This window comes from Harmonia axyridis, chromosome 6 (genome assembly GCF_914767665.1).
Source record: "Harmonia axyridis chromosome 6, icHarAxyr1.1, whole genome shotgun sequence".
NCBI lineage: Eukaryota > Metazoa > Arthropoda > Insecta > Coleoptera > Coccinellidae > Harmonia > Harmonia axyridis.
Genome location: NC_059506.1, coordinates 37,435,144 through 37,459,451, shown reverse-complemented (window position 1 = coordinate 37,459,451; position 24,308 = coordinate 37,435,144). Strand labels below are relative to the sequence as shown.

General features: G+C 33.9%; 8 protein-coding genes and 1 non-coding gene across 10 annotated transcripts; 4 read left to right on the top strand and 5 right to left on the bottom strand.

Moving 5' to 3' along the window:
- The first annotated feature begins 19 nt into the window (after positions 1-19).
- Positions 20-2,274, top strand: LOC123681829 (Golgi to ER traffic protein 4 homolog). The gene is made up of 5 exons (XM_045620136.1): positions 20-156; positions 214-292; positions 347-550; positions 607-914; positions 971-2,274. Exons 1-5 carry the CDS (start codon positions 44-46, stop codon positions 1,248-1,250), a joined length of 984 nt encoding a protein of 327 aa, XP_045476092.1. The 5' UTR covers positions 20-43; the 3' UTR covers positions 1,251-2,274.
- Positions 2,275-3,491: 1,217 nt separating this feature from the next.
- Trnag-gcc lies at positions 3,492-3,562 on the bottom strand. The gene has a single exon. It is a non-coding gene; the product is annotated as a tRNA-Gly (tRNA).
- A 1,009-nt stretch (positions 3,563-4,571) lies between these two features.
- LOC123681827 (cytochrome c) lies at positions 4,572-6,460 on the bottom strand. The gene is made up of 3 exons (XM_045620130.1): positions 6,304-6,460; positions 5,175-5,364; positions 4,572-4,923 (listed from the first exon to the last, which is right to left on the bottom strand). Exons 2-3 carry the CDS (start codon positions 5,353-5,355, stop codon positions 4,778-4,780), a joined length of 327 nt encoding a protein of 108 aa, XP_045476086.1. The 5' UTR covers positions 5,356-5,364; positions 6,304-6,460; the 3' UTR covers positions 4,572-4,777.
- Positions 6,175-14,271, top strand: LOC123681825 (exodeoxyribonuclease-like). 2 transcript variants are annotated; one of them, XM_045620127.1, is made up of 8 exons: positions 6,175-6,195; positions 12,116-12,176; positions 12,430-12,508; positions 12,571-12,621; positions 12,817-12,984; positions 13,046-13,404; positions 13,489-13,723; positions 13,814-14,271. In XM_045620127.1, the coding sequence occupies exons 2-8, from the start codon at positions 12,138-12,140 to the stop codon at positions 14,239-14,241; spliced, it is 1,359 nt and encodes a 452-aa protein (XP_045476083.1). In that variant the 5' UTR covers positions 6,175-6,195; positions 12,116-12,137; the 3' UTR covers positions 14,242-14,271. The 2 variants fall into 2 exon arrangements, with proteins under 2 accessions (XP_045476083.1, XP_045476082.1); XM_045620126.1 differs by lacking the exon at positions 6,175-6,195 and adding an exon at positions 11,814-11,997.
- LOC123681824 (sodium- and chloride-dependent creatine transporter 1-like) lies at positions 6,598-10,148 on the bottom strand. The gene is made up of 6 exons (XM_045620125.1): positions 9,686-10,148; positions 9,347-9,520; positions 8,993-9,271; positions 8,610-8,888; positions 8,135-8,553; positions 6,598-6,990 (listed from the first exon to the last, which is right to left on the bottom strand). The coding sequence occupies exons 1-6, from the start codon at positions 10,059-10,061 to the stop codon at positions 6,721-6,723; spliced, it is 1,797 nt and encodes a 598-aa protein (XP_045476081.1). The 5' UTR covers positions 10,062-10,148; the 3' UTR covers positions 6,598-6,720.
- LOC123681826 (elongation factor 1-beta'-like) lies at positions 10,419-11,575 on the bottom strand. Its single transcript, XM_045620129.1, has 2 exons — positions 11,383-11,575; positions 10,419-11,034 (listed from the first exon to the last, which is right to left on the bottom strand). Exons 1-2 carry the CDS (start codon positions 11,460-11,462, stop codon positions 10,458-10,460), a joined length of 657 nt encoding a protein of 218 aa, XP_045476085.1. The 5' UTR covers positions 11,463-11,575; the 3' UTR covers positions 10,419-10,457.
- A 619-nt stretch (positions 14,272-14,890) lies between the features above and the next one.
- LOC123681822 (ribosome biogenesis regulatory protein homolog) lies at positions 14,891-16,562 on the top strand. Its single transcript, XM_045620124.1, has 4 exons — positions 14,891-15,125; positions 15,180-15,669; positions 15,735-15,994; positions 16,105-16,562. The coding sequence occupies exons 1-4, from the start codon at positions 14,986-14,988 to the stop codon at positions 16,256-16,258; spliced, it is 1,044 nt and encodes a 347-aa protein (XP_045476080.1). The 5' UTR covers positions 14,891-14,985; the 3' UTR covers positions 16,259-16,562.
- A 146-nt stretch (positions 16,563-16,708) lies between these two features.
- LOC123681821 lies at positions 16,709-17,679 on the top strand. Its single transcript, XM_045620123.1, has 3 exons — positions 16,709-16,907; positions 17,055-17,230; positions 17,369-17,679. Exons 1-3 carry the CDS (start codon positions 16,799-16,801, stop codon positions 17,537-17,539), a joined length of 456 nt encoding a protein of 151 aa, XP_045476079.1. The 5' UTR covers positions 16,709-16,798; the 3' UTR covers positions 17,540-17,679.
- Positions 17,680-21,595: 3,916 nt separating this feature from the next.
- Positions 21,596-23,529, bottom strand: LOC123681820 (rRNA 2'-O-methyltransferase fibrillarin-like). Its single transcript, XM_045620122.1, has 4 exons — positions 23,367-23,529; positions 22,696-23,096; positions 22,434-22,608; positions 21,596-22,353 (listed from the first exon to the last, which is right to left on the bottom strand). The coding sequence occupies exons 1-4, from the start codon at positions 23,377-23,379 to the stop codon at positions 21,956-21,958; spliced, it is 987 nt and encodes a 328-aa protein (XP_045476078.1). The 5' UTR covers positions 23,380-23,529; the 3' UTR covers positions 21,596-21,955.
- Between the last annotated feature and the right edge of the window lie 779 nt (positions 23,530-24,308).

The window sequence follows — 24,308 nt, the reverse complement described above, 5'->3', positions numbered from 1 at the left end:
CATGTGACAACACTAAAATCTCTGGTTTTATTTTGTAAAAAGTATGGCGTCTCAAGGAGAAAGAGGGGTTCCAAGAATTTTGGGCAAATTGGAAAACTCCATAAAATCCGGAAATTACTATGAAGCTCATCAGATGTATCGCACATTATATTTTAGGTGTGGAATTCATGACTTTCCTCTTAATCATCTTTATAACCTATTTAAAAATTCTAGGTACTTAGGTCAAGAAAAATATGATGATTTATACCAAATGCTCTATAACGGTTCAATATTATTTCTAGAACATGATCAGGTAGATTTTTTGAGAAATTTGAAAAATAAACAGTTTAAGTCATCCTGTTTCTAGCAAATAAGTGGAGCAGACCTAGCAAAATTGCTAGTGGATGTATTAGTCCAAGCAGGGGAGACTGATGTTGTAAACTGGAGCCCTAAACTATGTAATATTTTCTCCAAAATCGATCAGTCAAATCCTGAAAGAGAAACATTTATGTCTAATGTTATTAAATGGTCAGCCAAAGATAGTCCTCGTGGCAATCCATATTTACATCAGGCAAGTTGTGTTCCCAGATGTAAATAAAAAAATATCAAACCATTCTCCCATTCCAGTGCATAGCAGAGATTTATTGGAAGGAAAAAAATTATTCACAATCTCGCTACCATTATATGCTATCAAATGATGGTAAAAGTTGTGCAAAAATGTTAATAGAGCATCACGTAAAACATGGATATCGAAGTGAATTAGACCTCTTCATCACCCAAGCTGTCCTGCAGTTCTTAAGCTTGAAAAATTTAGAGACAGCTAATGAAGCCTTTGAAACTTATGTGACTCTACATCCATGGATAAAAAGAAATAAAACACCATTTTGTGAACCTCTGCTTAATTTCTTATCATTTATGTTAACAGTCATCGATAAGTGAGTAAAATTTCCTTCAATTTTACTTGTATCTGATAATTTGATTTGTTTTTCAGAAATAATTTTGGGTCATTTCTAACTCTATGCGAATTATATGAGATAGCCCTGAAAAAGGATCCTAGTTATGCAGATATGATAGAGAGAGTTGGACAGGTATTCTTTGGGATAAAACAGCGTGAGGAAAGAAATCAAGGAGGCTTATTTGGTAACTTAATGGATATGTTAAGGATGAGATCAAGAGATAGAGACAGCGACAGTGATGATGACTCAGCCTTTGGAACATCCTCCTCTTCCAGAATCAGTAGTAGAGTCTTGGATAATACAGATTTGGATTGACAAATATTGATGCAGGTTGAATCAACTCCTAGAAATCTTCCGTGGACTGTGGAACTTTGAAGACGCAACAATCGTTGATTTTTCGAATGGAGCTCCGCGTTGATAAGTGACAATTTAATTTTAACAATTGTTTTGCGTGTGATTGGTAGATTTGAATGTTGAAAGTCGTCTACTAAAGTGTTACCTATTTTTTTAATGAATAAAACGATTATTTTATGTGCAATTTAAACAATCAAACTTTTTTCATATTGTACAGCCTTGAGGAGAATATTTTGTCAAATTGAATTCGTAAGAATGTATTCGGTACAGGATTACATGTTTTTACGGGCCACCACGCAAAAATTACACTATATCTCGGGGATTTTTTTATTTAAATTGGTGAAATCGATGTTGGTTCATTGTGGCTTTTGGGATTTTGTGTAGTGGCAAAACTGAGCTCAATTTGGGATTATAGAACTTGAAGAGAAAATATTGTGATTCGAGATTAGAATATAACACTTCGATGTGCTCACTGTTTTTCTTCTGAAGAATATTATCTGAAATATAATGAATACTATGAATTTTTATAGTTCCTTTTCATTCTTATATTTTAGGTAACAAATTACACTTGTCAGAAAATATTTTTCATTTAAAAGTCATAAAATTTAGTCGTCTATTTAGAAATATAGTTTTTAGAGCACACCGCATAGGTTGTATAGAAAAATTTTCATACATAAGGCTGTACATGAATTGTATGATGGAGTTAATATTCTTCCACTTCTAATATAACTTATTGACTTGAATTTTTACAAATATATGCAAGATATCACTTTTTAAAGGTTGTTCTGATTTCCAAAAATGGCTTTATTTAATTAAGGGTTGAGAAAGCACAAGATGACTCAGATATGGACTTTCTCAAGAAATCGTATTCGATGCTCCCAGCGTTATCTTTGATTCTTAATTCGTTTGTATTACAATTTGTTTTTTTTTTAATTCGAATTGTATGGAATAGGTGAAAATGAATAAAATTTTTTAACGAATAAAGTATGTTCTTTCATTGAAAAACAATAAATTTTCGGTAATTTAAGGATTGATGTTTAATTTTCAATCTTGTAGAGCAGTGCCTTTCAATTTCTTTCATAAGCGCCATCTAGGAAGTAATAGTAGTATTTTCCATATAAAGCGGCCTCTATCGTTGATGCCATGAAATACCAAGGAAGTACAGGGACGGATTAAAGCGTTATTGTCGCCATGTATTAATTATTTCGTATCTCAAAAGGTAAATTTCACGGAGGGTTATAGCACTGATGAGTACATATGAGATTTAGTGTCGATAGCTCGTAAAAAAGTACTATGAGGGGAAATGCCGCCCCTAAATTTTGGTGCCCTAGGCGTCCACGTACCTTGCCTACCCCCTAGCGACGGCTCTGCATATTTATATTATTAAACAGGAACGAAACAGTACTAATAATGATGTATAGATCTAGAACCTATTACTATTACTACAAATTTTAGAAAAAACACAAGAAAAGCACTGAGAAACTCAATGAACACTCTACATCATTTTTCAGAATTTTGTAATATTGGTGCACTGGAATTCATAATATGATTAGAATAAGATTTCGTTGTATTGATCAAAAAGTGCATTGTATCAATAAAATCAAGTTTATGATTGGCATAGGTCAAAAAACTTTTTTTATCTAAGCGTTCAAATGACTGATTTGTATCATGTGATTTGTTTCATAATTTCAGAAAATAAATCGGGACAATACATAAAATTCGCAAATTCTACTATCGAAAAACCTGTTTACATAATATCATATCGTTTTCCATTTCACAATAGTAATTTACGTAACAAGTCCGGAAAATAGGGTTTTTTTGGACGAATAGACAAAATTCCAGGACGAGCGTAAGCGAGTCCTGGAAGTCTGTGAGTCCAAAAAAACCATTTTTTCGGCAACCATGTAAAATAACACTATCGCTGCTGCTTTCCATATTTTATTGCGATTGCGATCAAAACACATGCAAATTTTTGACAACTAATTTCATATGAACTGTCAGCCGTTATCTCGGTTGCTATGGATTCTATGATTCTTTTCCGGCCTAGTCCGGGAAGTACGTAGTTTCAGGACTAGGCCGGGAAATGCTACTTTCTCAGAGAAAAAGCGTCCGGGAAGAGAGCACTTCCCGGACGGTTGCCGAAAAAAGATTTTAAATCAGAAATGTTAAAGAACGATTTGTTCAGAAAACTCAAAAGAAGTTTGCATCGGCCGGGAATCGAACCCGGGCCGCCCGCGTGGCAGGCGAGCATTCTACCACTGAACCACCGATGCTTATGGAATAAGTATGATATTTTATGGGTATTGTACAATCACATTTGTATTTTCACAATAAGTTTTGATATTGGCAATAACTTTGATAATAATTATAAGGTTGACAATGGTGGTTATAATTTTTTGAAAATCACTAGTTGGCAATTGATTACTTTGCTTCCAGATCAATATCAACAACTATCAAAGGTGAAAAATTTTCAGTTCCTTTACGAAATGACGGAATTCAAAGATATAAAATTTTTCGATGTTATAAATTCGAAATACATCTGAACTGATTATACTATTGTATAAAGACTATCTAGTCTTATTACAACGCTATCACATTCAAAATAGTCGGAAATAATTGGTACACTTACTCAAGTGAACGAATATCCATAAATTTGTTGATAACATTTTTCGATTTTTTTTTTATTAACCGATTTGAGTTGCAGGCAAATGGAGGATTGGTTGGATGAGAAAAAAATTCAAGTTCATGAGGTTTTTCTTTCGTCCCAGTCTCAGATTCTTGAAGTGAATCAGTACCACAAAATTAAGAGCAAGAACAGATTGCAGCAAATTCTTTTTATGCAATATCAGTTTCTATTGCCATCAGAGTTCCACAGGAAAAGGGATCCTCATTACAAAGAGTTCCTTCAATAAGGTACATTAGAATTAAGTAATTCTCAATATATTTGTTTATCTGAAGGTGAAATATATCTTCAATTTACTTTTCGAAAGAAAAAATTAAAAGATTCTATATTTATGAAGAAAAAGAACAGAGGTACAGATAAAATTCTTTATCATTTCAAACAAAAAAAGTGTCAGTACCAGCATGTAAGACCAGTGGAATCAGAATTTTTTGTATTTCAATTTAAGAATTTATAATAAGGGATTAGGGTTTAAAAATTCAAACCATCTGAGATCTGACGGCATTTCTTCATTCAACAATGGCATATGAGCAATAAAAAACCTCATTATCTTCGTCATACCAGCGTTTTAATTGAACAGAAAAAAAAATGAAGCAACTATAATCGATTAAAAGTATATTTTAAAATTAGGAATAAGTTAAAATTTCATCTAATTTGTACAAATTATTTCACTATGACATGGACAAAAACTGTCATTAAGTGAATAATAAAGGTATCGAAGAACAATTCCGAAACGCCTAAAATTATCACATAAGGCAGTCTCGGCCCTTCACTATTGAGGTTCTTGAAAATTCACAATGTAACGAATTTACTTCGTTGCCTCCTTCAAGTAGGCTATAAGATCTGCTCTTTCGTTCTCTTTCTTCAGTCCGGCGAAAACCATCTTGGTTCCAGGGATGTACTTCTTGGGGTCCTTGAGGTAGATGAATAATGTGTCTTCATTCCAGGTGATTCCTGAGATAAAATAAAAATTGGAAATGAGTTAGGCTTTAAAAAGACTAATTTAATTTTGTGAGAATTATGAGATGAGAAAATAATCAAGTGATTGTTTGGGCTTTATCCAGGCTCTACAACATCGAAAATTGATCAGCCAACTATGCAGACAGCCCAAACTTGATATAGCACAGTTTCGACCCAAATGTACATTAACGTAGATTTGGGAGATACCATAGTGCAAGCTGATACCAAAAATACTTCGAACTGACCTTTAGCTTTGTTGGCGTCTGTGTATGAAAATCCAGGAGCTTGTCCAGTTTTTCTACCGATAAGTCCGTGTAAATTGGGACCCACTTTGTGCTTGCCACCGCTTTCTACAGTATGGCACTGTGCACATCTACTCACGAAGAGCTTTTTGCCTTTTTCCGCATCTCCAGCTGGAATTCCCATCTTGGTCTTCTGCGAAAAAATAACAAAGGTAACAAATTTGCAACATATTACACAATACGAAACTTTTATTTAATGTATTATATTGTACGGGCTTTTATACCAGGCTCTACGAAATTTATGCTCGTACAGCCAACTATGCCTATGTCCCAAATTATTTTGCACCGTTTACGACCTAAATGTACATTAACGTAGATCTAGGAGATACCATAGTGCGAAAAAAATACTTAGAAAATCAAGATTACTATTCTTTTGTCAAATCCACTGGATAAAAATTTTTATACCTATCATTCAATCAAGATTAAAATGAGTTAGAACCGCTCATAAGGATATATTTAAATTAATACTAGTTAAAACTAATATAGTTAGGGCTATTCCCAATGACCACAAGTAGAAAACGACAACGTGTTAAGCTCTGTGCGCAAGCCATGCGTAATTTTGAAGGTTAAGGTTTAACCGCAGATATCATTAGGGCATTCCATAGAACTTGGACCCTGTTACATCATTCAAATTCCTGGAAATCCATAAAGGAATTAAAAAGCAGTTATCGTCGTTATCTTATCGATAGATAATAATCATATGTTTCTCAAGTGTGATGTGTCATAGGTCAATAGGAAATGCAGTTGGCGATATGCAACAAGGAAATGACACCCTGGATCTTAAAAATAGATCTGGAAAATCGACCACTTGATAATTAGATCAAGGCCATCTTATACAATAGAAAGGGAAAATAAAGGAAACTTAATTCAAAGAGTTCAGGGCAAACGAATGTGAGTCACATGAACGACGATAGCCATCTAGGATTTTCCACAAGATTTTACAGATCAATTCAAGAAACATAAGGTAAGCTTTCTGAGACAAATATAATAATTGATAAAATAAGGTATGAATGCGAATTGAAATGAGGCTGAGCCAATTTTGCGACTAATTATGTAATAGATAGTTACTCACCTTATTCTAGCGTCGGCAGTACAATCACAGTCACCTAAGATCAGCGTTCTGTGTTTCGTAGCGGATCGATAAATTTAATGAAGTACTCCCACCTCTACGACGCAACTCGTCATAGAGTTCCTTGACATTAGATCGCGTTGACATATTGTGTAAATTTATGAAATAAGTTCGGGAATGAGTGTAAAATTGATAAAGTACCGGAACTACCTCGTGGATAGTACGATAGGGGTAGTTTACGAAACACGAAAGTAAAGGGCACACAGGGCAAGGAAGAACTTAAAAACCATTGAATCATAGAACATAGAATCTGCCTACGAATCATAGAAGTATTACTCTTTCTTTTAGAACCAAAATGAAAATATGTTTTTTACAGCGGAGAATATATTTCCAATCAATAAATGTATTACAATTTGATGATTAAGCTGCCTCTTCATCAATAGTTTCGTCAATATCAATATCATAAGCGGCTTTTTCCTGTTTCTTCGTTTGTCGATATAGGTACTCTTTAGTCATACTCATGGCTGAGAACATTTGACGACTTTTTCTCAAGATTGGATCACTTAGATACCAATTATCACTAGGTCTCAAAACATTTTCAAATTTGCACCTCCATATCATCCATCTCATGTACCAAATTGGATAGCCTATACTTATGAAAAGAGGTGAATAAGCAGCCGCGTTCATGATCTAAAAAATGAGATATGAATTATTAAAGATAGCCGTAACCGCACAATAAAGCAACAAAATCTTTGTTTTCCTCTTTGAATATAAAACAAACAAGAAGAAACACGCCGTAGCTGTTACCAGAACAAAGCGGAGCATCAAATCATCTTGTTTCTCTATCTAACAGACCAATTGATAAATCCCCGGTCTACCATAGTAAAACATATTTTTTGGTAAAATCCGATTTTATTATTCAACATAGTTGCAGTGTGCAGTTCACTCAGCTGACTGTCGATTGAACTACGGAGTGAAATGATGGAGCCATGTTTCATCCATTGTCACATATCGACGCAAAAATTCAGGTTTATTGTACTTAAACAGCTTCAAACACTGCTCAGAATCATTAACACGTTGTTGCTTTTGATCGATTGTGAGCTCGCGCGGCACCCTTTTTGCACACAGCTTTCTCATGTACAAATATTCGTGAATGATATGATGTATACGTTCAGATGATATCTTCACAATGTCTGCTATCTCGATCAACTTTACTTTACGGTCATTCAAAATTATTTTGTGACTTTTGATTTTTTTCGTCGGTGACAGCCTCTTTTGGGCGTCTACTGCGTTCGCCGTCTTTGGTGCTCATTTCACCACGTTTAATTTTAGCATACCAATCAATGATGGTTGATTTTCCTGGTCCAGACCCCGGAAAATCTACATAAAGCTAAGATTTTGCTTCAACTGTATTTGTTCCCTTCAAAAAGTAACATTTTATCAGCACACGTAATTTTTTTCCGATCTTTTTTCAAATAACAAAAGTAGCTACACTCACAACACAATATCTCACAAACTAAAGCTCGGACTGCTGTCAAATTTTGACACGTATTTTTTGAAGGTTGGTACTAACTAAAAATCATATGGATGTAATACTAGCACCGCCATCTGACCATCGGACCGGGGACATTCCAATTGGCCTAATATATAATTGCGCACCTTGTGGCAACTCTCTTACAGCAACAAATAAAAATTCGGGTATAACATTCCACAGATTTTTTGCAACATTCTCAGTTTTTGTGACTCCCGCCATGTTCAAAACTTTTTCTGGTCCCACTTATTTCAGCCGATGCTCCTTCCTGTTGTTTCATATTCAATAGAGCGACCTACTAACCAATTTTTCTGCGACGGTTAAATAAATTACTTTCAACCAGTGATAGAAATCCCACAAACTCGTGATCCACATTATGCATAGAATTACCGGCGACAGAAATAGTAATATCTGCCAGTAGAAGGCCAATCGGAAACCCAGCATAAAGTGCAAATCGTCTACCACCGTTGTCAGTCCGTAGACGTACAGGATAACAGTATTTTGGATAAAATTCATGAGTAAAATCATGGGCCCTCTGCAAGCTATCCATGTGAGCTGCTTTAGAAGGAAAGTGCCGAACACTGTAAACATAGGGGCGCAGCATATGAAAGCACACGCGTACACCACGCTGCTGGTTATTACGAAATAGTTCTCAGCCATTGGAAATCTATTGAATACCGTTCGAACCATGACGAAAGTGACCAATATGCACTTCGAGAACACTGGAAATTGACAATTTTTTAAATCACGGAAGATCATAACCCAGGGAAGTACCTACGAATTAGGAAAACTTGGGAATAAAAAATGCATTGCCACAGTCTCTTCGGTCCGCCCAATCGCTGCAGCATCCTGGGAACTTTGGACCAAAATTCTGGTTCCTCATCTCTCATTATTTCCTCTATGGTCTGGTTTGAAAAATAGCTGAGATTTCCACAGAGACTGAGGTAGAGTAAATAGTAAAGAACAGTGACTGTCATAGTCACCAGAATCAACATCATGGAGTTCATATAAGAATGTCCCCTGAACTTATTCTGAGCGCCCAAAGTTCTGAGTCCTCCTGGAAGAATAAAATTACAATTTTACTCTATGGTTACCAATGTCTATGGTGCAAACATAGAGCTGGCTTATTGATTCAAATGTGGAAAAATTAAATATTCTCACCGGAACCTAGTCCTATCGAGTTAATAACATACTTGATGCAAATTATCCAAGTAGACTTCTTCTTGAACAACTTCCAGTCCCAGTGAAACAGGTATACAAGGCCTTTACCAGAACCGTGCTGTATGAAAGAGCAGTAAAGCAAAATGGTGAATTCAATTGCTGCAAATACCAAAGACCAATACACCACTTTTTCAATGACCACTATGCCTTTGAATGTGAACGCGAATGCAATTAAAGTAACCCCAAAACAATAACCTATGGATTTCCACTGAAATAATCCTGAAAGGAAAAAAAATTCAATTACCGATCAGATTAAGGGTAGAATTCATTTTTTGAATGGCATTTTTCTTGTACCCATATCGATGTTTTGAACCACATTCCACCAGTATTGACAATGGCTGCTTTGCCATACAGCTTTATCGCAATTGTATTTTCCAATGGCGTCGTAGCAATCTAGTCTTCTTGAAACATTCGTTTCTAATGTGAAACAGAACTCCGTGTTCCAATAGTTATTGCAAGAATCCCACCCTGAAAATATTTCACTTGAAATTCTTGCGAAATTAATAATAATAATGACATTTTTCTTATTAGATTCCTTGATTAGTTCGGTAAAAGCTCTGGACGTAATTTTTTCATTCAATTTCCATGGGAAATGACAATTTTAAAGAATTATAAATTTTTGCATCTCCTTACCTGATTGCGAAGAAAAAGAATTAATGATGTATCTAGCAAGATAAGATAGTGCGCTCAGTTCTTCCACTAACATTGTCAATAAATATAATAAACAGAGATAGCCCATTCCTTTTTGTATTGGGCATAAAGCCCAAATTCGTATCATTCCTTTTTGTCCATACTGACTTAAACTCAATTCCAAAATCACCAAAGGTATACCCACTATCAAGAAAAAGAAAAAACAGGGCCCAATAAATCCAGCACCGAGGATTTTTATGTTGTTGAATAGATATAGATTGTTGCTAACACCAAGGATGAATCCTATGAGTCCCACTTCGTAGTAGCGTTTGGAAGTCCATGCAGTTTGCAAGTTAGTATAACTCGTATCGTCATTCATTCTTCATGAAATACATTCTTTCAAAAATTGAATTTTCAGTTCGTTTATGAAAACTTCAAAATTGTAAGTCAGCGATTTTCTCTATTTACTACTTTTCTATGATCTCCAAAAATTAATTAGATCCCTGTCTATGACTGCTTAGTATTCTATGATAGTCATTCCTATGAGACTAAAAACACAAAATTAATATATTTTTTACTTCTGTACGAAGAATACTTTTTTTTAATATCAAACTATTTCGATCAAGAAACCATATTTGGGACATGATAATTTTATTACAGTATAAAAATTTAGGAGGTGGAAATATAATTTTCAAAAATAATTTCACTGGTTGGCAAAATGGAAATTAAAAACAAATTAAAAGAAGATACTTTATTGCAAAATCATTTCACAAACTTAAATCTTGTTAAAAGCGGCAATATCAACAGATTGGACAAAATCTTCAAAATCTTGAATGGTTTCTGTCAAAAGATCAACTGAAACCTTGGCATCTTCAACAACACACATAATTTGTAATTTGTTTATACCGTAACCGACTGGTACAAGTTTTGAGGCCCCCCAAACAAGTCCATCCATTTCAATAGTACGAACTTGTTTTTCCATTGCTTTCATGTCAGTCTCATCGTCCCAGGGTTTAACATCAAGAACGATGGAAGATTTGGCAATAAGTTCGGGTTTCTTAGATTTCTTCTCATTGTATGCCTTTAACCTTTCTTCCCTGATACGTTGTGCATCTTCTGATTCCTCCTCATCGTCTGAACCAAAGAGATCGACATCATCGTCTTCTTCCTTGGTTTCCTGTTTCTTAGGTGCTGTGGTTGTTGTGGCGGTTTTCATGGGGCATGCTGGTGCAGATTTATCTTCCTCGAAAGATTTAATGTGATTGTACCAACGGAGAACGTGGGCGTAACTTGCTTCAGGTGCCTTAGCCAAGAGTTTCAGTGTGTCAAAGTCAGCCTTGGATACAGAATATCTGTGAATAAAATAATTTTCGGCATAAATATCTAATATTTAATCAAAAATTAAGTTGATGGCAGCCCTATTTAAAAAAGTAAATAATTTCTACATTTTCATTTCAAAATGCCGCTTTGCAGAACAAAAGATTTTCTAGTTAATTTTCTATGGTTTGAATACAGCTAAGCATAATTTTAATAAAAATTGCTGATTCTGATAGTGAGAATTATGAATAATTCAAGAAAGAGATACTTAAATCTTTAAAAGATTACACATTCTAATAAGATAGATTTCCTGTAAATTATTGAAGTTGCATTTTTAGAACATATTGAATATTCCATTAATTTTAAATGTTACTTCCACTCACCCAGAAACATAACTCTTGTTTTCGAGGAAAGTGTTGAAAGCTTTCAATTCTTTATCATTTTTCAAACTGGTGAAAGCCATTTTAAATTAATTATTATTGGATTAAATCAGGGAGCACAACGGAAACACCTCACACTAGAAACGTGGAAGGAATGAGAAAGAAAGGTTAGATGCTCATTGACAGAATCGAATTAATGTCATGAACGACATATGATATGAGATGTCAAAGAAGATTGCTCGTTTTAAGATTTTTATGTTCTCGCTTTTGAAGTTCGTTATTTTTTGATCTAGGATTCTTAAACTGCAGCTTACTGATTACAAATAACAGACTACACAACCGATTATTAAAATATATAATACCATCTCCATCAAATAAAGAATATTTCATTGGAGGATTTTTCCTACCCCTGAGAAAATCTTTGAAATAGTAGAGAAAGTAGGATTCTATGATTCCAACACAATTTTTAATGTTATGGAAAATTATCCATTGTAATTTGTTGTTTCCCGCCTTTTACCAACGGTTTTCCCATTTGAAATATTATTTAAGAATAAAAAGAGGGTTGCTGCAAAGGGGATATGTTCCCACCTTTTTCGCACTTGCAGATTCACCTTTGAGGTGCGTTTCCATCAATATTTAATATTACTTGGTATAATCAATTTTTAAAAGGTTATAATATTAACACTGGATAATTCATTAATTCGAAAGGAATGCTATAAAAAATTGTTTATTTCAGTAAATTTTCATCAAGTAACACAATGCCTCCTAAAAAGAGACCTGCCAACTCGAAGACAGTCGTAAGTATTATTATTTTAAAAGTAAATTAAGATATTGCAAATTTTAAAAATATTCCTATTATTTATTACAATACAAAGTGTCCCAAAAGAAAAAAGAGGATTGATTCTCACGTTCTCCAAATACAAATTGTGAGAAAGGTTTATATCAGAAGGTGCTTTGAACAACTTTGGTATATTCCTCAACTAACCATAATTTTTTTTTGCTTTTATGACACCTTGTATATACTTGATTGTTTTCTAACTGATTTTCTAGGCTTCTAAAGATGAAGATACAAAAGATGCTCATCAATCTGAAATAGGTGATTCCAAGAAAAATGGAACAGATGAAGAAGGTGATTTGAATTAAATTGATAATTAGATAAAATTTAGTCTATTTACTAATAATTTATTTCAGTTGTGGGAAACACTCCTAAAAAGCAGAAGAAAGGAGCCGAACCTAAAAAAGGTAATTTTTAACATGAAAAGTTTTCAAATAAATACATGTTTAGCTTTCTATCAAATAGGTTGCAATGCTACTTGGAAATTGAAAGAATTTTCTATATACTGAATAAATCATCTATTAATTTCGGTATGGGATATTCCCATAATTATTAATGACTAAATAATATTTCATTTTAATAATAAAATATTTCAATTTAAGAAAAAACAAAAGCAAGTGCCAAGAGTGTAGATGAAAAGAAGCCTAAATCCAAGAAGGCTACTGAAGAAAAAATTAAAGCTGAAACAAACACTGAAACCATTAAAGAGAAGAAGACAAAACCTAAAGCAGGACCGAAGAAAACAACAAAAGAGCCCAAAGAAGAAAAAGGTAAACAGCGTTGAAAAATTTTCTTTTATCACTTAAATAGTTACAATAGTTATTATTGCAGAGAGTGAAGTTGAGCCAAGGAAAAGAAAACTAGGAAAGACCAAAGACAAGCCTGATGCAGAAGGTTCCGATGAACCACCTAAAAAAAAAACTGTTAAAAAAGATGTGAAAGAGAAACCTACTGAAAAAGCACCGAAGAAAAAGAAAGAAACAGCTGTCAAAGAGAACAAACCAGAAGGCATCAATAATACAGAAACAGATTGGGAACAAATTGATTTTAAATGTAACAAAAAGAATGGTGATGGTCAAAAAGGAAATTTCAAAATAACCTCCTGGAATGTTGATGGTATGAGGGCCTGGTTGAAAAAGGATGGCTTGAATATATTGAAGTATGATTCACCTGATATTCTTTGTCTGCAAGTTAGTACACTGGTTTTAATATTTTTTTTATTGTAAAATGAACCTCTTTGATATTTAATATTCAAAATCATATTCAAATTTCAGGAAACTAAGTGTAATGAAGATTCTATACCAGATGAAATCGCTGAGTTTGAAGGATATAAAAAGTATTGGTGCAGTAGCAGTAAAAACGGTTACGCAGGTGTTGGCTTGCTAACTAAGAAAGAACCCATTGAAGTCTCTTACGGAATTGGTGATGAAGATCAAGATGAAGATGGTAGATGTATTACAGCAGAATATGAAAAATTCTATTTAGTAACAGTTTATGTTCCAAATGCAGGTTTGTTGTTTTCATATTATAAAAAACAGAAATATAAATGTTTGCTATACTTAAATCATCAATTTTTTTTTCTGGATTTGATGTTTGCAGGGAGAAAACTTGTGACCTTGGATAAACGCCTCAATTGGAATGAGGCCTTCAAAGGTTTCATAAAAGAACTTGATGAGAAGAAGCCAGTCATAATATGTGGGGATATGAATGTAGCTCATAGCGAAATCGATCTAACAAATCCTAAAACAAATACTAAAAATGCCGGTTTCACTCCGCAGGAAAGAGAAGGAATGACTGATTTCTTAGAAGTTGGTTTCGTAGATACTTTCAGGGCCCTTTATCCAGATCAGAAGGATAGCTACACTTTCTGGAGCTACATGAGTAGTGCACGGAAGAAAAATATTGGTTGGAGATTAGACTATTTCCTTGTGTCGGAACGTATAAAGAATAAAGTGTGTGATAATGTTATTCATGATAAAGTATTTGGTTCAGACCACTGTCCTTTAACTCTTTTTATTAATATTTGAAAATGTTTCAATAAAGTTTTTTTGAATTTATGTATTGAGATTATTTAAAATGAATAACCCAATAATGTACTCCTACTAAAAATACAAAAAGAAAATACCAAGGCATTGGATTATTTTGGACCAAGTAAAATTACTAAATGTTTCCAATTTCATTTGTTTACTTGCGTGTAGTTTTGAACAATAAGTTTATATGTTTACTTAATCTTATTTGATATGAATGAGATATAAAAATGCCATTGGAATCGAGTGAAGTACTAAGAATATCCTTAAAATCCAAGAAATCCCTTCTAAAGTAACCAAATTTCTTAAGAGTAATGGGGCAAAACAGTATTTATAAAAATCTTATGTCTTCTAATAAGTTTCAACTTTTTACGAACACAGAACTATTCTTCGTTAATCTATGCACAGAACGCTAAAATTATATTTTCACGTCAGGTGGTCTTGGTCAACACAAACAACTATAACAAATCTTTCTATAAATATTCGAATACTTGTCCATCACTATATAATATTTATTTAATTGTTGATTTAAATCTTCTATCCAGAATTTCAAGGTGAATTCAGGAGTTTCTGTTTTCTGAAATCAACAAAAAAACTAGAATAATATTCTGTGGTTTTAGGGGAAAGTGGAACTTTAGGGACATTTTATATTATTCCTCCAGCACGTGTAACCTTCTGAATTTTAGGTTGGGTTACGAGTTTTTATTATAATTTGTGGCATGCATGATATTCAACTGAATCAAAATGGTTAATCTCGCTGAAATAATAGAAAAAGATGCACAAAAATATAAATCTATCGACGTTCATAAACATTTGGAGGTGGATATAGATGCTGGAACACTCTTAGTTTCCGATCCTAACGTTTTGGATTCACAAAGTTTCAAGTAAGTTCAATGAAAACAATAGCTCAAACAATTTTTACATATATATTTTTTCAGGAGAAATGCCAATGATTATTTGTTGAATTTAGCAAGAGATAATGTCCAACTACTTTTTAATAAAGTATGGGACCTTCCTACTGAAAGAGTTGAAGAAGCCATTGTTGCAAAATTACCAGCTCCAAAGTATATTCTTCCCAGAAGTAAACCCGTACCAAAACCTAGATCTCTCACAAAATGGGAACAGTTTGCTAAAGACAAGGGAATTCAGAAGAAGAAAAAATCTAAATTGACATGGGATGAACAGTTGAAAAAATGGGTACCACGATTTGGATTCAAAAAAGTTCTAGCCGAAAAGGAAAAGGATTGGGTTCTAGAAGTACCAGCCAATGCTGATCCTATGGAAGATCAGTTTGCCAAGAAGATTGAAGCTAAAAGTGAAAGAATAGCTAAAAATGAATTGCAGAGAATGAGGAATATAGCTAAAGCTAGGAATGTTAAGGTGCCTAGATTCGGAATCATAGACCCTGACAAATCATCATCAAAGGAGGTAAGTTAAAACTTTCTGTTTATGGAAATTCTCCTTCAATTCAAGTTGAATCTTGTTTATTTCAGATACAAGCTGCTATTACTGTTGCAAAATCATCAACTGCCAGTGTTGGTAAGTTCCAAGATAAATTACCAAAAGAAAAAGAAGCAAGAGGTATTGCCTCAATTACACCAGGTGCAACCTCAAGGAAAAGAAAATTGCCTCCGGCTACCGCAGAAGAAGAAAAGAATATGAATTTAACTATCGTCAATTCTGTTCTTAATAAGAGACCTAAACTTGATATAGAAAAAGCAGTTTCTAAACACATTCACACTGAACAATCATCGTAAGTACAACTTGAGAGTTTGTATTCATTGTTTATATACAATTCTGCTTTTTATAAGGATCATTTTGCATTTAGAGTTTTTGTCCTCTCTAACCTGTTATTTTTTTCAGTTCTATGGATGATTCTGCTCCTCAGCGTAAAAGAAGTAAAGGTATGAAAAGTAATTCCCAAGGACCTAAGAGTGCCAAAGGTAAAAAGCCTAAAAGTGGTGGACAGAGAAAAGGTAAAGGGGGCGGTAAAAGCAGTGGAAGAAAGCGACGTTAGAAGTGACTAATGCATGGGGACATGCATTTGGAACCATTTTACATGCGTTTATCTCTGTGTAAAGATTTTTTTTTGTCGATAATCGAGTTTATTCAATAAGAAACTTGTATATAAACAATACATTAATTTTAAGGATTTATGTAAATTAGTTCCTAAGATATAAATATTTAGTTTATATTTTGGAGTTAAGTGTTTGAAAAAGTCAGTATTTCACTTTATCTATAAGTTAGATAGAGAATGAAGTATTTTATATTTGTACTGATGCAGAGAAATTGTAAATAAAATAAAGATGATAGATTCACAAGTTTTATTTCATTATGGTCCTTAATTAATTCTAAAAAGCCCCAAATTTTAAGGAAAACATTTAAAAAATTACGTCTTAAGTAAAATTGAGTTAAAAAAAGTTCAGTTAAAATCTGAAATCTAGTAACTTAGATGTCTTGAATTTGACATAACTTATCAAATAATTTCAATATACATGTCTATATTCTGATAATTAATATCTTCACATGTCCAAATTTTTGTTTGTGCCAGCGGAAAATGGCTGAAGAAAATGATACCCCCAAACAGACAGACATTTATGATGAGGAATTTCATAACAATTTGAAACTAGCGAAAGCATTGATGTCGAAAATACCAACAGAAGCAGGTAGGTTTTTCCCTTATAGATTTTGAAAAAGTTCACCATAATCTTTGTTTTGCCCGAACATTATCTGCTTCATTTCAAACGTTAACAATTTTCCTCTAGTAATAGAAAATAACGAAGGAAATTTATGAAAATTTTGCGTTCTTTCAGAGAAGAACATATGTAGAAAATGGATCATGAAACTGATGCAGTTGAAATCTAAGGAACCTGCAGTTAAAAGAAACAGAAACCACTTTTTTAGATATCTGTTGAGCGTTATGAATAAGGGCACTTGGGGTCTCACTCATACTGCTGAGCATCATGGCTTTCCACAATTCGATGCTAAGGTAACTATTCCAAATATGATAAATTCAACAACAACCGATAAAAATAATGAAAGACAAAGATCGACAATTAAAATAACACGATGAAGGTTTCCTTTTTGTTCATTCATAACTTGTACTGAAAATGAATTTTCCTTCTAGTTTGCTGATCAAACTGAGACGGGGGCCAATCAGTTTCTTTGCAGATGGTCAGGAGATCGTAAAACATATGTAGCAACAAAACCGATACCTGGAAAAGGGGCGCTTGTCTACATGGCTGTCGCGAAAGAACCTAAGCTAGGTTGGGATAATCCACAAGATCGAACAACGTGAAATTATTTACTTATAAATATTTCAAGAGGTTTTTACTTATTGTTTTAAAATCAATTCTATCTTTCCGTTGGTAAGTTTTATCTCATCGAATTTGAACTTGATGACACCGTCCTAAAGAATAAACCATTTCGTTATACGGATATATTGTCTTTTGTTGTTTTGTGTGTTTTTTTTTGTGTTAACTAATTTGATGATATAAGATGGCGACTATGTCAAAAGCGCAGTTAAATAGCGAGTTAAATAAGTGGAAAAAGGACGAACTAATTGATTTTATAGTGAATAAAAAGTTACCAAATAGTGTAAAAACAAATAGTGCCTTGAGTGCAGCACTGAATGTGGATGGCCAGGAACTTCCCGATGAATCTGAAGAGGATGGTGAATGCACAAACCAAATCTGTCAAAGACTACGGATGGAAAATATCAACTTGGTAACATCTATCAAGTTAATGGAAAAGCTTCAACTCCAAATGGAGAAAAGAACTGAAGAACAAGAAATGTTAATAGGAGTACTCAGCAAAGGAAATGTTGATAAAAATTCATATAAACCTGTAAATTCAAAAAGTGAGGTTAATAAAAACAAAATAAAAGATATCAGTAAGAAGTCAGAAACAATAATTGACGTTGATACTGACGGATTACACAGAGAAAGGAGTAGATCAAAGTCGACATCGTATGCTGAAACTACTCAAGTCAGTCGCACAATGCAACCAGTGGCGGAGAAGAAAGGTGACGTGAAGAGGCGAGATGGTAATACTGGCCGAGACCCTGTTGCTATGAAAAAAGGACATGGGAATGTAATTAAAGGTAAAGCTAAAATAGTAAATGAGGAATGCTTTAAGGGAGCTTGCAAAAAAGCGTGGTTCTACATAGGTAGGGCATCAAATGAATCCACCTGTGATAATTTGAACAACTATTTGAAGTCCTTGTTTACAAATGAAGAGTTTGAGGTGGAGGAATTACGAAAGCATGATTCCAACACTAGTAAAAATAAATCCTTCAAACTTGGATGTAATTATTCGTTAATTGATCGAATAAATCAACCTGATATATGGCCGGAAAATATAATTGTGCGGCCTTATAGATTTTTTCGATACCCAAAACCTAGCACAGGAAAATTTTAATTCTCGAAATGGTAAAGTATTTTCTATTATGAATTTAAATGTACAATCCATACTGAATAAAGTCGATCAACTGAACTTACAAGTGGTAGAACATAACATAGACATTATCTGCTTAACAGAAACTTGGCTACGGGAAAATCAATTGAATTATATTGGTTTGAGTAACTACAAGATAGGAGGTCAATACTGTAGAAAAATTAATAAACATGGTGGTATAATTTTAGCAACGAGAGAGAACTGGAAAGTGACTACATTGGATAAGATAAAAGACTTATCCATTGAGAAAGATGCTGAATTTGCTGGAATGTACATTACTAACATTAACACTGTAGTAGTAGGAGTATATAGATCACCAACAGGTACAATGGATGTCTTTTTACGTCAGTTCACCGAAGTCTTGCTCTTCCTGGCTGAGAATTTTGGTAATCAGAGAATAATTATATCCGGTGATTTTAATATAAATTTTATGCTTGATAATAAAGAGAGTAAATCTGTAATGAATTTATGCGATTCGTTTGGAGTGAAGGGGAAATTTTTTGAAGCATCAAGGATCAGCAAAACAACTAAAACGTGTATTGATAATATATTCACAAATTGTGTATCTTCGCACAGTACAACAAAAGAATTACATGTTTCTGATCATCAAGCTCAAATTTTAACTTTTCCAGCTTCTGAAGTGGAACCTGAAATAAAAAAGAAGATTATACAGAGAGATATAACTCAAGTTGATACTGACATGCTGAAAAAAGACCTATCACAAATGTCTTGGGGACGATTCTTCGAACAAAAAAATGCGGTGGAATCATTCTCATCATTCCATGAACATTTTATGAATATTCTGAACATTAGAATGCCGGTAAGGGAAACTGAAATTAAGATAAATAAAAGAAAGAAGCAAATATGGAAAACTCCAAAAATTGAAGAATTGAAGAAAAACTTGGATGCTCTTTACACTGTAGCTACATCAATGGGAGATGATTCTACTTTTAGAATTTATAAGTCCTACAAGGACGAGTACAGGAAAGAAATAAATAAAACAATTAGAGAAAAAAATGAAGAGTTTGTAAAAAGGGCGGATAATAAGCAAAAGGCATTATGGAAAGTGATAAGATCTAAAAACTCAAAAAATAAGAAAGTAGAAATAAATGAACAACTACAAGCTGAAGAAATCAATGAACATTTTGCTAGCATTGGCAAGAAAATTTCTGAAAAATTATTCACAACGCAAGAACCAGTTGAAGTTGCGCAAAACGTACCGAAGAATAATGAAAAATCCTGCTTTTTCTTTGATTGTACAGAAAATGAGGCCAAGAAAATAATATCATCGATGAAATCTAAGAAAACAGCGGATATTTACGATGTCACTACTGAAATTTTGAAAAGTCTATGTGAAGAAATTGCCAACCCAATATCCTTAATAGTGAATAAGTGTTTGAGAGAAGGTTACTTTCCGGATGAACTTAAATTAGCTAAAATAATTCCGGTCTATAAAGGAAAAGGAGACAAGAAGAGCTGTGATAATTATAGACCCATATCAATACTTCCTTGTCTGTCAAAAATTTTCGAGTCCATTATAAAAAATAGAATGTTGAAATGGTTGCAAAAGCACAAACTATTGAACGAGAATCAACATGGATTCAGAAAAGGCCGCAGTACCACTACAGCCCTCATGAATGCTATAAATGAGGTCATAGACGGAATGGATAGTGGCGAATATATGCAGATGCTCAACTTTGACTTGAGCAAAGCGTTTGATTCAGTCTCTCATACAATCTTGCTTAAAAAACTGTATGCTCATGGGTTTAGAGGAACTGTACTCAGATTGCTGGAGTCCTATTTGAAAAATAGGTCCCAAAAAGTATTTTTGAATGGTGTCTCGTCTACGGAACATGCAGTGGAATATGGTGTACCCCAGGGATCCGTACTTGGACCGATACTTTTTATTATATATATCAATGACATCACAATCAAACATTGTAACTGCTTGTGCTTGTACTGTGATGACGCATCCATCATTGTGAAATCTAAAAATAAAGATGAACTTTCCCACAGAACAGAACTAGCCATAGAAGAGGTGAAAACATGGTTTGCCGCCAATTCGCTCAAGCTGAATGCAGATAAAACTGTGAAGTTGGAATATGGTGGTAAACAGAGCCAAGCTAGTGCCAAATTCTTGGGTGTGGTCCTAGACAATAGATTGAATTGGGCTGCACATATAGACTATATTTGTGATAGACTTGCTAAATCTCTGTATTTGTTGCGTGAGCTGAGGAAATGTGGTACTTACGAGATGTGTAGAACAGCATACTTTGCCAATTTTCAGAGTGTCTTGCTGTATGGAATTCTACTGTGGGGAAATGCCTCAGATGCTGTGAGAGTTTTCATATTGCAAAAGAAAGCGATGCGTATCATGCATGAAATGGGTAGTAGAGATTCTTGTAGAACCGTTTTTAAAAAATATGGGATACTCACCTTTCCATCACTTTATATCAGAGAGTGTCTGCTGTACATACAACGTGGTGGCGCCAACTTGCGTAAAAATGGGAATTATCACATGATCAACACACGTCATAGAGATGATCTAAGAACTCCTTTGCATAGAAGGAAAAACACTCAGAATTCTGCTGCTTATTACTGGAGTGCTAAGATGTTCAACAAGATACCCAACGATATGAAGAATTTACCAGAGCGAGCTTTCAGGAAGGTTATCAATCGGCTCTTGGTTGCAAATGAATTTTATTCAGTGGAGGAATTTTTCAGTTTACAATTTTAATATTGCTGTATTGACGAACCATGTAAAATTGATGGCAATAAATTATTATTATTATTATTATTATTTTTAAGGCAAGTTTGGACTGAAACAAAAGCCAAACCACTACCAAAAAATTTAAAGAAAATTGAATGTTCAATAAACACAATTAATAAAACAAAAAGATTCTCAATTATTATTCATTTATTAAACATATAAAATATATAATACATACAATCTACTGGGAAATCTATTCTTATATTTATTTCCTGTTGACTGATAGTCACTTACTATTATTTCTTAGCTACTAATAGGACATAGAACAAAGATCTATGATTTTCTTATTTTTTATTCAACAAAATATCAACACAAGAATTTTGTTTAAATTGTCAACAAAAGATTTAGCAATTTCAAGTCAATCATGGAAGAACTAATATATAATACATACAACTTGATTTCAATGGAGACAAATCAAGAAAATCTGGGGGAGGATTAAAAGAGTTTTTTAATGAAACAACTTAAAGTTTTAAAAAATCAGTGCGGGGTTTATTGAGGCCTGTAGGTTCCAATGATGACACAATGATCCTTCTCGTAAGGTTCCAAGGTGAGCTGTTCTTTCGGTTTCAAATTGTCGGCAGCCAATTTTTTCACTTCCGATGCGAATATTTGTTCTGCTGGAGCTGTGGAATCAACGCAGCTTGCTTTGATAGATACCAAAAAGTGACCTCCAATCTTCAAGAAATGTTGAGCATTCAAAGCGACAATTCTGGATTGATCAGGTTGAGCTACATCGGCAAATATTGTATCTACTATTCCTACCAACATCCTGTATTTGTGAGGATGCCTTGCGTCTTCGATTATGGGAATTATGTTTGTCCTTTTTTTAGCGACGTTGAGGAGATCTCTTCCTGATCGATGTGAAAATTCTACAGCATAGACCAAACCTGGAATAGAATGAAGTATTAGATAAGAACAAATGAAAATATGTGTTTGAACATTCAAAATGTATATCAAATTTGTTTACCTTCTGGTCCAACGATGTCAGATACATGTGATACAGTCGTTCCTGAGGAAGCCCCTAAATAAAGGATTTTACTGCCTGGTTGTATGTAAACTTCATCGATACCTCCTAGAATAGCTGCTGCTAATTTGCTCCTGAATGGATTCCATACTCTGTATTCGATTTTCTGTCCATCCTTCTGTAAAAAAATATTTAAGTGTTAACATTCTGATGTTCAGTTTAGGTAATTTTTTTTTCAAACTTCCTTGTCTTTTGAACAACTTACTTCAACGTTAACCTTCTTTTCTCCGTATACTTCAGAACCAGGTGCCAAGTTCAAGGTTAATAGACCATCCTCTTTGCCTCTTGCTATGAATATTCCTGCGTGTCTGTGAGGCTCAATGCTAATTGCGTTTCCTCCCTTGAAACCACCACGTCCACCTCCTCTACCTCCTCCACCACCTCTACCAAAACTAGGCCTTCCGCCGCCGCCTCCTCTACCTCCACCTCCTCTGCCGAAGCCACCACTTCTTCGGTCTCCTCCACCCCTGCCTCCTCGGCCACCTCCTCTGCCGAAGCCACCACTTCTTCTATCATCACCTCCTCCTCCTCCTCCTCTACCTCGGCCCCCACGGCCGCCGCCGCCTCTGCCAAAACCACCACTTCTTCTATCACCGCCGGAGAATTCTAAAATGTGACCAAACATTCAAGTTGAGAGCTTAAAATTGTGAATTTGCTAGGACAACTAATTTGCTGTTCATTATGAAGAAAAATTATGATTTACTGCAGAAAAATGTATGTTCAAATAAAGTGAATAATATGTTTGTACCTCAGAATATGTATAAATTAACAAAATAAGAAAACCCGAGAACATACATTAATTTTTCATCGAACACGTTTCATTAAGAAATATCAAATTTAACCAATTTTAATAACCAAAATAATAACAAGACTAACCTGGATAACCCATAGCTGTTTCAATTAAATTATTCCTTATAAACAAAACTTTACTTCACTTCCCGTAAATATTCAGTAATTTCTAACTAGACTTGCATTAACACATTATTTGGTACCACAAAGTTTAAGGTTAAATATATGAGGCAGTGCTGCCAACCCACTGAGTCCATAGAATTATATTTTATTAATGATAAATATTGACGAATTAATAAAAAAAAATTGAAAAACAAAGAAATATATTTATGTAACAATTTAAAATTAAAATATATATAAAATAATGATAATTTTTCCCAATCACTCTTATAGGTCTGGTAATACTTTCTTTTCTTCGGTAATGGACCACGACTTGTTCCTTCGCCTCCACTATCACTGGCACTCATATTTTCGATAAATTCAGCAAAAAACTTACCTATACAAAACGACACCTTTTCTGTTTCGTCAAAATCCCAATATCCCGATTCAGCAATTCTACTAAAACAGCCTGCTTTGAAGAAAGTTGTTCTCTTTACTACTTGATCATGAAAGAATAAATAGTCTTTCAAATATTTCATTTCAACAGATGTGGATAATTTGCAAGAAAACGCTTGTTGTCCAAAAACTTTTATTATTTTAACACCCAAAAGGGTCTTTTATTGTTTCCCGACAGCAGCCTTCGATGCATTCATATTTTTTATTGTTTTTTTTTTAAGCATAAGGATCGATTCAATTAATCTGCGAGCAATACGAACCTATCTATTTTTCCTACGTACATGCAACCATATTTACTATCGCTATTTTTCTATCAAGCAAGTACGTATTGAGGCGCAGCCATCGTTATTTATTAGTTTATTACCCATTTCGGTACTTTCTTTGCATCTGTATGTTTCTGAAACTGCGCCGATGATATTTTCAATATGGACCTTACTGAATTGTATATTCTCATTTTAAACGCTTTGAAAAACC